The sequence below is a fragment of the Colletotrichum higginsianum genome, chromosome 3 (genome assembly GCF_001672515.1).
Source record: "Colletotrichum higginsianum IMI 349063 chromosome 3, whole genome shotgun sequence".
NCBI classification, from domain to species: domain Eukaryota; kingdom Fungi; phylum Ascomycota; class Sordariomycetes; order Glomerellales; family Glomerellaceae; genus Colletotrichum; species Colletotrichum higginsianum.
Genome location: NC_030956.1, coordinates 4,182,623 through 4,197,870, shown reverse-complemented (window position 1 = coordinate 4,197,870; position 15,248 = coordinate 4,182,623). Strand labels below are relative to the sequence as shown.

The 15,248-nt window shown below is 54.7% G+C and overlaps 6 protein-coding genes across 6 annotated transcripts; 4 read left to right on the top strand and 2 right to left on the bottom strand.

Annotated features, from left to right (window-relative positions):
- Positions 1–129: 129 nt before the first annotated feature.
- CH63R_04782 (Acetyltransferase) lies at positions 130–1,710 on the top strand (the record flags this gene model as incomplete). The annotated part of the gene is made up of 2 exons (XM_018299757.1): positions 130–244; positions 812–1,710. The coding sequence occupies 2 exons, from the start codon at positions 130–132 to the stop codon at positions 1,708–1,710; spliced, it is 1,014 nt and encodes a 337-aa protein (XP_018161003.1).
- Positions 1,711–2,914: 1,204 nt separating this feature from the next.
- Positions 2,915–4,064, bottom strand: CH63R_04781 (Histone H4; the record flags this gene model as incomplete). Its single annotated transcript, XM_018299756.1, has 6 exons — positions 2,915–3,016; positions 3,082–3,144; positions 3,232–3,319; positions 3,593–3,608; positions 3,698–3,729; positions 3,796–4,064. 6 exons carry the CDS (start codon positions 4,062–4,064, stop codon positions 2,915–2,917), a joined length of 570 nt encoding a protein of 189 aa, XP_018161002.1.
- A 543-nt stretch (positions 4,065–4,607) lies between these two features.
- CH63R_04780 (Survival factor 1) lies at positions 4,608–5,948 on the bottom strand (the record flags this gene model as incomplete). The annotated part of the gene is made up of 4 exons (XM_018299755.1): positions 4,608–4,712; positions 4,771–5,572; positions 5,648–5,863; positions 5,926–5,948. 4 exons carry the CDS (start codon positions 5,946–5,948, stop codon positions 4,608–4,610), a joined length of 1,146 nt encoding a protein of 381 aa, XP_018161001.1.
- A 466-nt stretch (positions 5,949–6,414) lies between these two features.
- CH63R_04779 (50S ribosomal protein L11) lies at positions 6,415–7,005 on the top strand (the record flags this gene model as incomplete). Its single annotated transcript, XM_018299754.1, has 2 exons — positions 6,415–6,546; positions 6,670–7,005. The coding sequence occupies 2 exons, from the start codon at positions 6,415–6,417 to the stop codon at positions 7,003–7,005; spliced, it is 468 nt and encodes a 155-aa protein (XP_018161000.1).
- A 2,764-nt stretch (positions 7,006–9,769) lies between these two features.
- CH63R_04778 (Nitrogen permease reactivator protein) lies at positions 9,770–12,717 on the top strand (the record flags this gene model as incomplete). Its single annotated transcript, XM_018299753.1, has 4 exons — positions 9,770–9,824; positions 10,055–10,344; positions 10,704–12,051; positions 12,101–12,717. 4 exons carry the CDS (start codon positions 9,770–9,772, stop codon positions 12,715–12,717), a joined length of 2,310 nt encoding a protein of 769 aa, XP_018160999.1.
- A 768-nt stretch (positions 12,718–13,485) lies between these two features.
- Positions 13,486–14,297, top strand: CH63R_04777 (Chaperonin 10 kDa subunit; the record flags this gene model as incomplete). Its single annotated transcript, XM_018299752.1, has 4 exons — positions 13,486–13,488; positions 13,656–13,883; positions 14,108–14,166; positions 14,267–14,297. The coding sequence occupies 4 exons, from the start codon at positions 13,486–13,488 to the stop codon at positions 14,295–14,297; spliced, it is 321 nt and encodes a 106-aa protein (XP_018160998.1).
- Between the last annotated feature and the right edge of the window lie 951 nt (positions 14,298–15,248).

Below are 15,248 nucleotides of genomic sequence, written 5' to 3'. Positions count from 1 at the left end.
AGCGGCCGTTCTCGCAGCAATTACAGCATCTGTAACTGGCGAAGCGTTGTTCCCTAGTACCCGAGTCCCCCAGCATTAGAGGAAACCCTCCCAATTGGATCGACCCGACAGAACCGACGAACCAATAATATGGAGTCGCATCACCACATGGGCATCCGCGAGCTCAACGTGAGCAACTGGCACTCTCACAATGCCCTGACCGACACTTTCAACCATGCCGTCCCGGCCATCAAGACAAGCGCAGGTAAGAAGACACGGCGTCCTTTCTTTTTCATTCTACGACAACAGCAGTTTCTCCCAGTTTTCTTCTTCTTTCTGAATATTGTACCTTTGTTTGCTCTGCTTTGCTTTGCAGTCCTTTCTCATACCCCCTCGTCCTGGGCCACTCGTTCTTCCACATCTCTTACTCTGTTCTGTGTCTTGGCACATACCTCAACCCGATATCTCTCCTCGACACACTTGAGCCGCCGCATAGCCACAACACGTCTTCATCGGCGCCCAGAGCCGATCAACGCTCCGGCAGGCCGTTTGGAAGTTTCTTCCGAGTGCTTCTGTGCGTGGGGCCTGCGTCAAAAGCGCCGAAAGTTTCCACCACGGCCACGGCTATCGGCTTCCCAGTGATCCAGACCAGTCCAGATGTAGACGTGTGTGGATGTGGAAAACTTGCCCATCTCATCTGAAATATTGACAAGCTTTTCATCCTATTTGTCACAACTCACACAACCTACGCTCACCCGCATCCTGTTCGCCGTCTCTTACTTGTCTTTGTCGACACACAACTTTGACGTCCCTTTTTCTGACAGTCGTCCAGCTTTTTTCACCTTTCTACGCGCCAACTTGGTCTTGAACCCCTCAGCCATGTCGTCCAACACCAACACCCCCGTGCTTCAGCCCACCGGTGCCGCCCACAACAGCCACCGACCCGCGGCGCCATCTCCATTGGCATCTTCTCACGCGCTCGAACCTCTCGACGACATTCCTCCGCTGTCGCTCGAGATCCTCTCCACCCGTGAGGACAAGGCCGAAGCGCTGCACCTCGTCGCCGACTCCATTGCCCAGCAACGCCAACAGGCAGCCTACGCACTCGTCTTTCACCCCGTCCCCATGGCCGGCCTTGCGCTGGCCCTCGGCGTCGCCTACCAGTACTCCTATGGCCGTCAGCGCGACATCGGCATGGCGCTCACCCTTCTCAGCGGCGTCATCATGGCCTACCTCTTGGCCATCCGCTGGGTGACAAGTGGCTACCTGCCCCTTGCTGAGCAGATATCATGGTCCTTCATCCGGCCCCACCCAGACGCCTCTCCCGGCGAGGAGGATCTCGTGCTCGGCACCCGGTTCGGCTCCGAGATCATCGGCGCCCTCGTTCTGCACCTCGAGCCGGCGAGCCCTATGGCGGCGACGTCCTTCAGCAGCAAGCGCCGGAATAAGGCCGGCAGCTTCCGCGGCGGCAAGGGAATCATCCGCGCCTGGACGACCAAGCTCCGCTACCGCGGCAAGGGCGTCGGCGCCGACATGCTCGACGAGGCCGTCCGCATCACCCGCGAGCGCTGCGGCAAGGACGCCGAGGTCGGATTCGCCATGGAGCACGCCAACAGCCAGATGGTCCTGCCCGAGTTCTTCAACGGCACCTTCAGGAAGCGCGAGCGCTGGGCCGCCAAGACGCTGGACGCTGTGCTGGCCGAGCGGGAGATGACCAAGAAGAAGAGGTGAAGCCTCTCTCTCTGTCTTGAATGCTTCCTCAAATCTGGCCTTTGGTCAGAATGGTGGTACATGTTTTAATTTTTCTATGTTCCTTTTTGTGTTGCGGGTCTTGTCTGCGAAGCGGTTGCAATGGCCAGACGGCGGACGGCGGCGGCGGATGGAACAGTTATACCCCAGAACCTATGTGGACATGCCGGCTGGCGCTCCCCTCGCAGGGTCGTGTTTCTTGGTGGCTTCTTTCCCGACTTCTTTTGATCTGCACTTCAAACGATACCCCTCGTTATTACGGTTATGGACGGTGTTTTGTTTATTTATTTATCCAGTTGGCCATATGCATAGAGCGGAGGAGTGAGGTAGACGGAACCCGGCGCTTCGTGCGCGACATTGTGGATATTCGAGATACCACCGGAGACGCGGCAACAGGGAAGGAGGTCAAAGGTACCCCTTGCTCCTTGGCTTGCCTAATTGAATCCCTTCGTTTTGGCGCATCGGCTCGATCTGTTTGTCCCTTTGTTCGCAATCTGCATTTTGCATCTTGTGTAGCGGTGTTCAATCTTTGATGTTTGCTCTTGATTGCTATCTCTCTTTGAGTGTCCTCGGCAATCTAAACATTGAAGAGTTTCGGGACACGTAGACTCGAAATTACCATCTGCTCATCGAGCCCCCCCTGGAGATCAATACCCCCCTTTCAACTAGCATGGCATATTTTATGGTGTTCCTAACGGCGTTCTTGATTTGTCCGAGCCGGTCCCAAATACTCTCTGCTTGCTGACACCACGGGCGAGACTCTCCTGTCTGTCCATAACACGTAAGCTCCCCGGTGGAGTTCCCCCTCCCTCGAAACCCCGTTGCCCTGAGGACTTCCATCGTCTTCCGTTCATCCTTGCTCGACGCTCTCGTGCAAGACCCTCTCGGGTTAGTGATGCACCCGTCGTGGTAACTGAGTCCCGGCGGTGACCGATCCCTGTCCCAACGTCGCGGATACCCAAGATTGAGTATAGCCCTCTTCCCTTCTTAAGGACGGGGTTTGAAAAGCAACGCAGTTTGTGAAAGGGGCTTTTTGTTTTGGGCCTTACTTGCCTGACCTAGAACGCCAAGCATAACCTGACAAACAGGCGGTATCGTGGGTGATTAAAAAAACGAACACAGAATATAATTACTCCAGCAAAACGATGTTGGGTCGTGACACATTTCTCGTTACGGACGACGGCGCTCAGTCCTGTTTCACCGCCGCCTTGCGGCTCTTCGGGTCGACCCAAGTATCCGGGTCAAAACCGTAAATCGGCGTGCCTCTACGTCTGAGAGCGTGGAGTACCTGTGAATGGGTTAAAACCGGGGCACTGAATAGCCAGGAGCGTGTGGGTTTGAATGCAAACTTACATCGTGGATTGTGATTGTCTTGGCCCCACGATGTTCAGTGTACGTGATACAGTCGCCGAGAACCTATGATGAGTGTTAAAGTCTAGCCCAGGCTCACGCGTAGTATAGTAGGGGGGGGGGGGGGTAGTGGTCATAGAGGCTGAGACTTACTGCTTCAAGCCATGACTTGAGAGCACCGCGTGCCTCATCGTAGATCGTGGCAGAGATACGTTTGACACCACCGCGACGGGCGAGACGGCTATACGACATTGAGTGTTAGCATTGTTCGTGTTAAACTAAGATCGTGGAGAAGTGAAAGCAGTCATGCTAAGGTGTAGCGAGACACCAGAGGTGGGTAAGTGAGAACGCCAAGATAGGCGATGAAGCCCGGGTGATATCGTGGCCAAAGGAAGATGAAAGAACTTGAGTCTCTCTCGATTTTTGCCGAAGAAAAAGATGATTCGCCTTGATCGGGGCATAGGTAGAGTGAAACCCGTTAAGAGCTTGATATGAAATCATCAGGAATACATACCGGATAGCGGGCTTCGCTGTGCGAAATGCGTTAGATTAGCGCGGCTCTCTCTTCTCTACACACAGGTATTTGTGTGTTTTGGTCCAGAATGGGAGTAGAACTTACTGATGCCCTTGATGCAATCTTTTTGTATTTTACTATTCTCCAGGTCAGTGACTACATCCCCCCCAAGAATGAACAGCAACAGGTGAGCAAATGCTTACCGGTGTCGCTTGGCACCTGCCGCGCCGGGAAGGATAGTCTTGGACTTGCCCCCCATGGGCACTCTGGACGCAATGCCTCGTTTGGCCGCGCTGGGACCGCCGCGCGAGGGGATCATGGGCGGCATTGTGGATGATCGCGCACTTGGTTGGTAAATGTAGATGTTACTGTAGTCGTGTAGCACGCTGCTCCGCCTGGCTGTTAGTGAGCTTTGGCGTGGGAAGTGGAGGAGCGCTAGTCGAGGCGTCGATGGGTTGAGAAGGAGAAGCATGGGACCGTATCCCAGGAACGGAAGGAAGGTGGTGGGTACCGAGCGGGGCTTGCTGCAAACACGACCTCTCTGGAAGACGCACGGTACCCCGTATCTAGGCATCCTGTCAAGCTTCTTGAAGGTCCTTGCCATCAAGTTGGACTGTGCTCGTTTGGCTGCCCCGTGCAGAAACACCGTGATTACCTCAGGCAGACACTGTACAACCCCCTGAACCATTACGACTCAGTCGAAGAGACGCAGTCTCTCTCTACCTGTCAGATGTCTTGTTTCAACACGGAACTTTGGCGTTGGGGTCAGGGTCTTCGGGGTCCCCCGGGTACAGATTCAATGACAGTCGAGAGTACAGACACGGCTCCGCCACGTACGGATAGATAAATGGGCATTTTAGTCAGAACATGGAAAGTGTTTAATTGTATTAGAACATTGTTATGAACAAATGTGCGCGTAACCAAGGAGCGAGTGACCAGAGAGCCCCATCAGAACGCCTAACCACACCAGCAACGTCTACCCAAGAAGTCACAGTCGTCGCTTCATTACCCATATCTATTCGGAGATAAAAGTGGCCTCGCTGAAGCAGAGACCCTCCTCGGATATTTCCTCGTCTCCAATCTTGAGCTTCAAAGTAAGCTTGGTCTTTGTCGGACAATACTGCGGATTGATGTTAGTACAGAGCGTACAGCATATGACACGACAATATATAGCTCACCTGGTAGATGTAAGGCTTGGTACCCGCTGTGCCCGCTACTATCTTCTTGACGAAGCCTGGAACCTCGGCCAAAACGTCCACTCTGTCAAGACGCTCTCCTAAGGGGCCCTCGATGATGGCGTCGACAGCCTTGCCGTCCTTGTCCTTGCCGGACCACGTGAACTTGATCTCTTCGGGCTCCGGCCACTCGTTGACAGCGTCGTTCTTCACTTTGGTATGCGCGGCTGTCTGGGTGACGCCGCCGTAGATCATCTCGCCATCCTTGGCGATGCCGCCAACGCTCACGACCGTTGAACCATATGAGGGCGGCGTGGTGTACTCCATCATGACAGCCGAGAAGTTGGGGCCCTGGAAGTCGACAAAGTTCCACTTGGCCGCCGCGTGGTGAGGCTTCATGCCCTGCAGCGCGTAGACGTAAAACGCGCGGCCTGTGAAGTCAACGGGGCCCTCCTTGGTGGTAATGGTGCCCTCGACGACGCATCGCGGCCAAAAGGCGTGGCGCATGGTTCCCCAAGGCTTTGCCAGGTCGGTACCGAACAGCGTCTTGCCCGTCTTGCCGGCATGGAATCCTGGTGCGGTGCGAGTGACCTTGAGATTGACAATCGCGTTCTCCGAGTTCATGCTCTTGATCGTGTAGTAGGTGCCGTCCTCGGACAGCTCGACGGCGCAGTCGTCGGCGTAGAAGGACATGCGGTCATCGCTGACCTCGTAGTGTTCGAGCTGCGTGGTCTCCCAGACAGTGGGCTTCGACTTCCCAGGATAGAAAATCTTGGCGTTGAACTGACAAGTCGTGCGGATGCCTCTGCGTCAAGGCAAAAAGGTTAGCGTGACAGAAGACAGCATCAGTGGGCGCCATGGGGCAGAGTCTGTCCCGTACCCAACATTGCTGTAGATGACCTGAGCCAGTCCAAGATGTCCGTTGTCGCCCATCAAGTAGAAGCTCTGCGTCTCGACCGAAGTCGAGTCGGCCGCGATCCATTTCAGGTCGTCCTTGGTGGTCTCGGTGTGTGTGGTTGTCTTAGCCTCCTCGGCAACGGATCTGATGGCTGTTGGGCCGTAAATCGGCTCCTGGGTACCCGCCACATCGGCGAGTCTGAAATGATTAGATAGATTAGCCTTGGCAAACGCAAGAGAGGACGGCAGCAGACGCTTTACTTTTGTTGCGCCCACTTGAACATGTTGAAGACAGGACTCGGGAGGGAGATGGACGAAAAGGAGCGGATAGGTTGTGAGTCCGTATTTCTGCAGGAGAAGAGTAGCAAGTCTGTGCAATGAACAGGGAGAACAAGCTTCTTGATGTGGTCTTAAGAGGAAAACCCAGATGAGAGAGGATGTTGAGTTGACCGCCCCCAAACAAGATCCAGCGGAGGGGCCGAGGGGTCATCCCACGACCCAATGACGGTGAAACTGTGGCTAAGGCGACCAGGGTGGGTCCTGCGTTCCCCGAGCATCCCGGTCGCTTGGACGTTTGGCGCGTGGCTAGTGCATTAAGGCTCCTAAATTTTCCACCTCCGAACATTGAGCATCAGATAGAGCGAAGCTGTCGACCCTACTACTACCCACGGCGCATATACCTGCTTACCACCCGCCTTTGACCACCCTCCCGGCAACAACAGCAACTCAAGCCGTTTGCAACTCGCGATCATGTCGAAAAGAGGAGCGACTATGGCCGACCAGGTCGTCAAGCTCATCGTGGGCGCCGGCCAGGCGAGCCCAAGTCCACCCGTCGGTCCAGCGCTGGGTAGCAAGGGTGTCAAATCGATGGACTTTTGCAAGGTGAGACTTCTCCTTGGACACCCCGATCAACACATACCACCATATGCCCAACATCTGTGCTTTTAAGGGGGCGCGATTATGCCATGGTCGAGATCAATGCTCATACGTCTCTGCTCGCCGTAGGAATTCAATGCAAGAACGGCGCACATCAACCCTGGCACGCCGACGCCTTGTAGAGTTACCGTCCGAGGTGACCGATCATTCCATTTCGAAATTCGGACGCCTCACACGTCGTGGCTCCTCCTCAACGCCGCCGAGGTGCCCCCGGGGAACAAAGGCAAGCGGAAGGGTGCGAGCAACCCCGGAAAAGAGACGGTCGGAACGGTCAGCTTGAAGCACGTCTACGAAATCGCCAAGATTAAACAAACTGAAATGCGTCTGTCGGGACTGAGCCTGGAGTCGCTCTGCCGGTCTATTATCTTCCAGGCCAAGTCGATTGGCATCAACGTCGTGCCATGAGAGAGCACCCGTCCTACGAAAGTCGAATTTCAACCACGTATAAAACCGGAGTCAGGCGCGGAACGTATCCACTTGTATACCATGTCAAACGAAAAAGAGCGCCTTTGATGTACTATAATTGGAAGGGGTAGAGGCAAGGACAGAATAGCAGGAGGTGTTTGTACGATCAGAAATCCAACCGCTAAGCCAACAGGCAGAGTATGGCACAAACGTTGGTGCACCAGCGTCGCGTGATCGGAACATGGCAAACCACGAGAGGTGCATCATGCGCCCCAGAAGTTCCAACGGGGCAGTGACGTCGAGAACACGGTCTTGGTTTGAGATGAAGTCTGTTCTCACCTTTGTCGCTTGCGCGAGACAGCTGGTGGTCAGCGGCCGTCTGCGGGCGAATGAAGCGAGCTAGCGGACTGGCCGATGCAAGACCAGAGACGTCAGAGAGCCAAGTACACCATGACGAAAAGCAAACGCGATGCTCGTGGAAATGCGTAGAGCCGGGTCGGCCTGGAGCTTGGATTCTCCGGGCCGAGAAGGGTTGGTTGCGAGAAAGTCTCAATCGTGCCGCGCCGAACCAAAGTGAGAGGCTGGGTCAGCGAGGCGAGTTCAACCCCGAGTTGCAAGCGGCAAAGGCCAGCGCATCAGTGGAGAAGAACCGGTCAAGTCTGAGAAAGCTTCGCAATCGAGATCGACAGGGGTGCCGATTTGAGCAAGAAGCTTGCACGTCCATACTCCAACTGGAGCTGCATCTACACAGTATCGTATCAGTACCTGTATGCTGTTAGTATCTAGGTGCCAGTGCTGAAAAGTTTAGCTCGGAGGCTTCCACAGTGACATTAGGTTCTGGTTGATGCAGCACCACAGCTTCCCCGCTGGATGCGACGGGCTGGGAGTCCAGATCTGGACAGACTGCCCTGCCCACATTTTCGCCCCTGGGAAGTGATCCTCTTTTTGCATCGTGCCTGGACGAAAAGGTTCCATCGAAGCAGCCTGTCATGTGCAGCGAACGCCTCCCGACCATCGTCAAAGTGGGACCGATTTGATGCCGGTGATGTGACGGAACGTTGGCCGTTTTCATGCTGCAGCTGCAACACATCAGCACCCACGCCACCGTGCTCGGCTTGTCGGTCTGAGACCGGAAATGCGGCGGTACTGCGGAATGGCAAGTGAGGTACGTCTCGGCATGTGCGCTGAACATGTGTTGTCTCGGCCCAAGGGGTAGCTCAGGAGGGAAGCGAGGCTCAGTTTCCTCGTGCTACTTAGTCATGTCATTGGAACCCGGTCTGACTGCCGAAGCCGAGAGAAGAGCTGGCCCTCACGGCTTGCGTGAGCCGGCGGATGGTAAAATTTGTGCGTTTTCAGAGTTGATTCTGCTGTCTCTCGTGAAGGAGGGCGAAGACGGGCTGGGATTGGTGTACTTTTGTTTCCTCGCGGGCTTGACTCGTTCGTCCCGGCCTAGGCAAGAGCTGCACTGTCGAATGATCTGGTGGACATTAGCCTGGCGGACGGGATGTGCCCTGGAAACCTACTGTCGGGACTCGGGGAGACAAGAAAAAGATTTTCCAAGGGGCGTCAAGTGAGAGGAGTCATCGGCCTTGTGGGGATCGGGCCACGTCCGAAGCTGGCAGGACCATCAATAGCCATGAATTCTTGTGTCTTGGGACTTGGTTCTTCTGCGAGATTCGTAAAATCGGTGAAGGTATGACCAACCCAAACGGCCGAATGGCGCCTCAGTGCCGTCGCATGTGTCACTGATGCGAAGCCAAGAACCACAAAACAAATGGCCAGCGACCAGGGGTGTTCATTATGGACGGTTGTTGGCGGTGGCATGGGCAAGTGGCCCGGTTGAGGAAAAAATAGAATATTCCGATCACCACAGGGACAGGCAGGGGCTGGCTGCCAGGCTGGCAGAGCGGGCCAGGAGTGGTCGGCAGGGCCCTTCTGTCGGGTTCCTGATGTAGATACGCGCAATGCATCCATGATTTTAGGCGGGCTGCCAAGTGTTGCGGCTTGCCTCGCGGTCTCCCTCAAGCCGTAAAGACCTCCCCGGCCCCCTCTCGGCTCCCCTTTCAGCGGCCCAAATGCTCCAGTGCGATGTCTCGGTGTCTTATCCTGCCCGCTGCTTCTCCGATAAGGGATGGGTAACGATGACGGCGACCAGTCAGGTTGCACCTTTTTCCTGCCAAACCTTTCCGGCTATGTGTTGTATCATGTACTTGCGCGCCCTTCTCTATTCCCGCCGTGATTTTACTTGCTGCGGGTTACGGGAAGACAGACGGACCCGCGAAAAGTCCCCTCTACTCCGTCGTCCTCCTACTCTCCCAATACTTCCCACTATCTATCCAGAGGAATCATGTCATGAGAGTCCAACAGGACCGGCAGGAGCGACGGAGACCACGTCCGTAGTAAGAGTAATAGGCGAGGGCTAGTGATAATGGCAGAGATGCTTCTTGTTCGCAGGGGCCTTACCTCATGTTTCGCGACGCTTACCCATGCGGTGCATTTTAGCTGTGTACGTACAGTCAGAGTGCACCCAAGCAATTAGTGCTTTGCCCCACCATCCGCAATTGGCGGCATCCACTGCCCGTCCTTGGGTGTGCTGGGTATCCATCTGTACACTACTTTTCTGTCACAAACCCGACGTTGCGTCGTTTGGTTTGAATTTCTTTCCTCCTGCTCCTCTCCCTCCCCCGCCGTCAACCTCGTCTCTTGACTACACGCGACCGAATACTCTCCCCCAGCAGACGAACTGCGCGATTCTGTCGGGGTCATGGCTACCCCGTTTCCCGCCCGCGATCCTCACACGGAGGCATCACAAGTCCCAGGTACAACAAACACCCTACTTATTCTTCCGTCTGTTCCGGCGTAACCCCGCCCTCGGTTCGTCCGTTGCGCATGTCACAGTCAAACACTCCCTCCCAGTCTCACCCAATGTTCCGCGCCCACGCCCACGCCCCAAACTTCTTGCACCTGCACCTGTACCTGCACCTGCATTTCTCATCCTCGCCGCCAACGCCGATCTCGTGCTGACCGCTGCGCTTGTCGCAATGCCCAGAAATCTCCCGCACCGCGTCGGATAACACCAATGTCGACAAAGACAAGATGCCCCCCCAAGATGCGCCCGCAGTCCGCTTCGCTTCTTCCGTTCAGGAAATCACCCCAACCGTCACCACGACATCACCGACAGACACCCAGTCTCCCACTGACGCCGCTACCGGAGCCTCCCTGCCCGAAGTCACGCCCGAGGAGCTCAGAGCCCTTTCCAAATCCCTTCAAAGTGCACCGTTGCAGCAACGCCGGATGAATGTCTTTGGCTTTGAACCATACTCGCTACCTGCTTCTCGTGTACGTTATCCATCTCGTCTTTTAATGCTTGTCCTCGGCGACCTCAGCGCTGGCTTGCTTGCCTTCTGCTTGGGCGTTCTCCTGGGCTTGCGTTTCAAAGTCTATTTCTACCCCTCTACTCTCTCTCTGAGCAACACCGCATCAATGTCTAGGCCCCTCTCCCAAACACCTTGTCTACCCCCCACAACCATTTGGGCTCGTTCTGGATGGAGCTTCTGTTGGGAGGCTCCATTGATCAGTCAGTCCCATGCTCATCCTAGGTGCCCTAGACTTGCCATGCCAGCCCAGCTTCTTCATTGTCTCGCACGCACCAGCCTGCACAACCTGCTCTGTTGCTGACATCTCCTTGTTCCTTATAGGTTTGCTCTCGAGAAGACGAGTCCGATAATAGCAGATTACCCACACCGGTCTCCAGCGGACCAAGATCACCGCGTTTTGGTCCGGCACATCCGATGCAGTCGCCTCCTCTGACCCCGGCAGGGACCGATCCCTCAGACCCGGCAGCAAAGAAGAAGGGAGACCAGCATGACGACAAGAAACCCTCCTCGAGCGAACCCTCGGTCATCACCCCCCAAGCATCTTCCTCCCAGGACTCGCCGCCATCGTCGGCCAGAAAGGGGCTGCCTATCCGAGGCAAGTCGAACGAGGAAGTCGCGACACGGTCGACGTCTGCCGACGATCGAGACTATGACACCAGGTCGCACAGAAAGGGCATGTTTTCCATCGGTGCAGGAGGTTCAGTTCCGGTATCGCGAGAATCTAGTCCGTCTCGGGCCTCTCTGTACTATTCCAAGCCGATGACGCCTGGTGGGGACGCTAACGACCCTTACGCCGCCCACAAACGCCAACCTCCGCCCTCGCATCCTCAACGGGGTCAGATCGACTCAAGATTTGTGTTTTCGCGCAGAAAGAACAAGCACGGGTCTCCGTCTGGCTCAACGTCGAGCTTAGGCCGACCAAGCGACAAGCGACAGTCAGGCCTCCTGGGCAATCTTAAGGGCAACGGCGATGAACTGCAGATTCCTCACGATGATTCGGCCAGTATTTCGGGCAGACAAGGCTCATTCGCGGACCTCAAGAGGTTCTTCAAGGTCGGCGGACATCACAAGAAAAAGAGAGAAGCCTCGCCCTCGTCTGTTCGGTCTGGTGCAAGAACCCCGCCCACGCGAGGGTCGCAACATCAACTCCCTTTTGGAGATGATCACGGACTGTCTTCCAAGTATGGAAAGCTCGGCAGGGTCCTTGGTTCAGGCGCTGGGGGCTCCGTAAGGCTGATGAAGCGGAGTGACGATGGTGTTGTTTTCGCTGTCAAGGAGTTTCGACCCAGACACTCTTACGAAACCGAGAGAGAGTATGTCAAGAAGTTGACGGCCGAATTCTGCGTCGGATCGACTTTGCATCACGGCAATGTCATAGAGACCTTGGACATCCTCCAGGAGAAGGGCAAGTGGTATGAGGTTATGGAGTACGCTCCATATGACCTCTTTGCCTGCGTAATGACAGGCAAAATGACACGTGAGGAAGTCGGCTGCTGCTTCCTGCAGATCCTCAACGGCGTGACATATCTCCACAGCATGGGCCTTGCGCACCGGGATATGAAACTCGACAATGTCGTGGTCAGCGAGCATGGTATTATGAAGATCATCGACTTTGGTAGTGCCCATGTCTTCAAATATCCCTTCGAAAGCGACATTGTGCTTGCTTCTGGTAAGTAACTCTTGTATTGGTTCCAAAACACAAGACTCACTAGTCCCAGGCATCGTAGGATCCGATCCTTACCTGGCTCCTGAAGTCTATGACGAGCGAAAGTATGATCCCCAGGCAGTCGACATTTGGTCACTCGCGATCATCTTCTGTTGCATGACCTTGCGAAGATTTCCCTGGAAGGTGCCTCGCATGACAGACAACTCGTTCAAGCTCTTCGCGGCCGAGCCCACACCAGGCCATGACCCAAAAAAGCTCATTATGCCGTCAAAGTCGGCCAACGATCTCGCGGACACTCCACAGAGAGACATGTTTGAGGAAGGCAAACATCAAACACATAAGCATGAGCCAAAAGAGACTGAAGGTCAGGCATCGCAGGGATCCTCGACCCAAGCTCCACCAAACTCGACTCGTGCCGAGGGACAACAGACAGACAAGAAAGAGGTCATACGGGGCCCTTGGCGAATCTTGCGCCTGCTTCCTCGTGAGTCTCGCCACATTATCGGGCGTATGCTCGAGATCAAGGTCAAGGAGAGAGCAACGATGCAAGAGATTCTGGATGAGCCCTGGGTTGCCAACACGGTCATTTGCCAGCAACCTGAGCCAGGCCGTGTGGTCCACGCCGAGGATCACGTCCACACTCTGGAGCCACCACAGCCTCCTAAATAGGTCTTCGATCCCTTCATGTGGTAGTGACTTCTCAGATTGCATGTTAAAATGGCGTTTCGGCTGTAGACGGACTCAGGATGGAAATAGTTGGGATGGGAACAGGACGCGGCGGATGATATTTCTCATGATATGGGCGCCTCGAGACGGGGGGTGGGGGAGAAAGCGATGACAGACACTCTTCTTATAGGTTGGGTGGTGACGTAGCCCACATACAGGATATTATGTAGATGCCGTACCCTCGGCTCAATTCAGGTTGTTTCAAGCGATTGAACCCTAGTAAAGTAGATAATCATTATTTGGTGCAAGTTGTACTCTTGGAGCATCCTCGCACTGCTGTAGATCATGTTGTACCCATCATTGTTGGTGAAATTTGATATCCTTACCGCCTACCTCCCTCATACTGAATACGTGTTAGATCAGCACGAGAAGGTCATTTAGGTAGATTGTAAGGAAAATGTATGCCTCTATCTTGTCGGTCACTTCTTTGTCGTTTTGTAAATGCTGGATCCTTGACAGAGACAGACATGCCTTACCGTGTTCATATTACACATGCACCATGATTGCACTGTACGAATGGTGGGGCATCGGGAAATCCTTTGACCGACAGGCCCAAAAAAATTGTCGACATTCTGGAAGCTCTTGGAATAGCTTCAAGGCTTAAAGCTCGTCTCCCGAACTTGAACCTCATCCTCAATTGCTTGTCATCAGCCAATTCGTCTCCACAACCAACACTTGCGCACTCCTCCTTGATCCATTCCAAACGTCACAATGGTGAGAACACACTCTCAAAGTCCGTCAAACTAGCTGGCAGCATCCTCCGTTCGACCGCCGCGGTCTAACCCGAGACTTCGGCAGTTGTGCTGGGCGATGCTGCGCTAGCCATTGACCCCTTGCGACCGCAAAATGTTCTTGGTGGTTAACTCGACGGGTATCAACAGGCCACTTCCTTCCGCTCCGTCCGCGCACTCGTGCCCCTTTTGGACCGCGTCCTTGTCCAGCGCGTCAAGGCCGAGACCAAGACCGCCAGCGGCATCTTCCTTCCCGAGTCCAGTGTCAAGGAGCTCAACGAGGCCAAGGTCCTCGCTGTCGGACCCGGCGCCCTCGACCGCGACGGCAAGCGGTTGCCCATGGGTGTCAGCTCTGGCGACCGTGTCCTGATCCCCCAGGTATGTCGAGATGCATGAATATTACCTTCCCTCCTTTTTCAATTATAAAGCAAACCTGCAAGTTTCGTACTCTGCAGGCTTAACCCCCGACCGGTTTCTTGCTTGGCATTTCTTTCCCCCGCATCATGTCAGGGAGGATGTCAAGGTGACGAGATGAACGGGAGAGAAATCGGGTGGTGACAGGTACGATACCGGGGCGTTGATGGCTGACGATCACGATGCAGTTTGGCGGCTCCCCCGTCAAGGTCGGCGAGGAAGAGTACCACCTCTTCCGTGACAGCGAGTAAGTCGCAACCTTTTTGATTCCCTTTGTTCAAAGTTGCGGCCTCCCATTCTTTCGCCAGAGCAGACGAGCTGACTGATGGGCTCCTTCCCTGTAACAGGATCCTTGCCAAGATCAACGAGTCGTCATAAGTCAGCCTCCGTCAAGATTGTAAAAGATACCCACGAGATGTTGGCGTGTACAATACTGTGTATCAAAAGAAATTTCAAAACAACAAGTTAAAATGGGACAACAAGGCTACCTCCCTTGTCAACAACACGAGGGCTTGTCTCTAGAGGGAGCGTGAGAGCGTCGCTTTTGCATAGACAATGGTGTAATCAATTATGCGTGTACACTTTAGTCGTCGCGATGCTAGGAGAATGGGGCCATGGTCAGATTATGAAGGGATGTGGGAAGGGAGTTTACTCCGTCGTTCTTGTCCATGGCCCTGCTATGTCTTACCGCCGGGGGCCTTTTCTTTCTCTAGTCCACGAAGAAATCTCTCCTCTCTGCCATCCCTGATTAGCAGCCTGTAGAACAAGGAGTTATGTTAATATGAGGCTACATTCAGCACGACGAGCGATCTTGGGTAGGCATGTCTTGACGGCAGAAGGACCGGTGGGTTCTGCTCATTCGTGCACCCCTTAAGAGAGAACGTCGAAACCTGAGCTGTCGTCGATGACATTGATCAAGAGACTGGGGAAACCATCTGGCCGGCATTTGTCTGACGAATTTTGGACACCCGGGCCTAACGGGGGGCTCTCGCCACAGGGAGCGCACATACTCGTGTCAACTTGGCGACGAAGACTCCAGTACCTATCCCATCATAAACTTGAAGGATTTGCAGAGTATGATCTCGTAGGACACCGGGAGGGCTAGATGCGGATGGCTGCTTGTGTTCTGGCCCGCTGTCTCCTCATCCCCCGTTAGTCGGGACACAAATAGACAGATGTACAAACAGACAGAAAGCATCACACAAGGCATCTTTCTCCAGATTGGACTTTCCCGATGGCCTCAGCTGGCACATGACGTGGGCAATATACTCGCCACATTGACGGCCTGTCCCTTTTCGCCAAGGCGAATTGTTGCGCCATTGGACACAT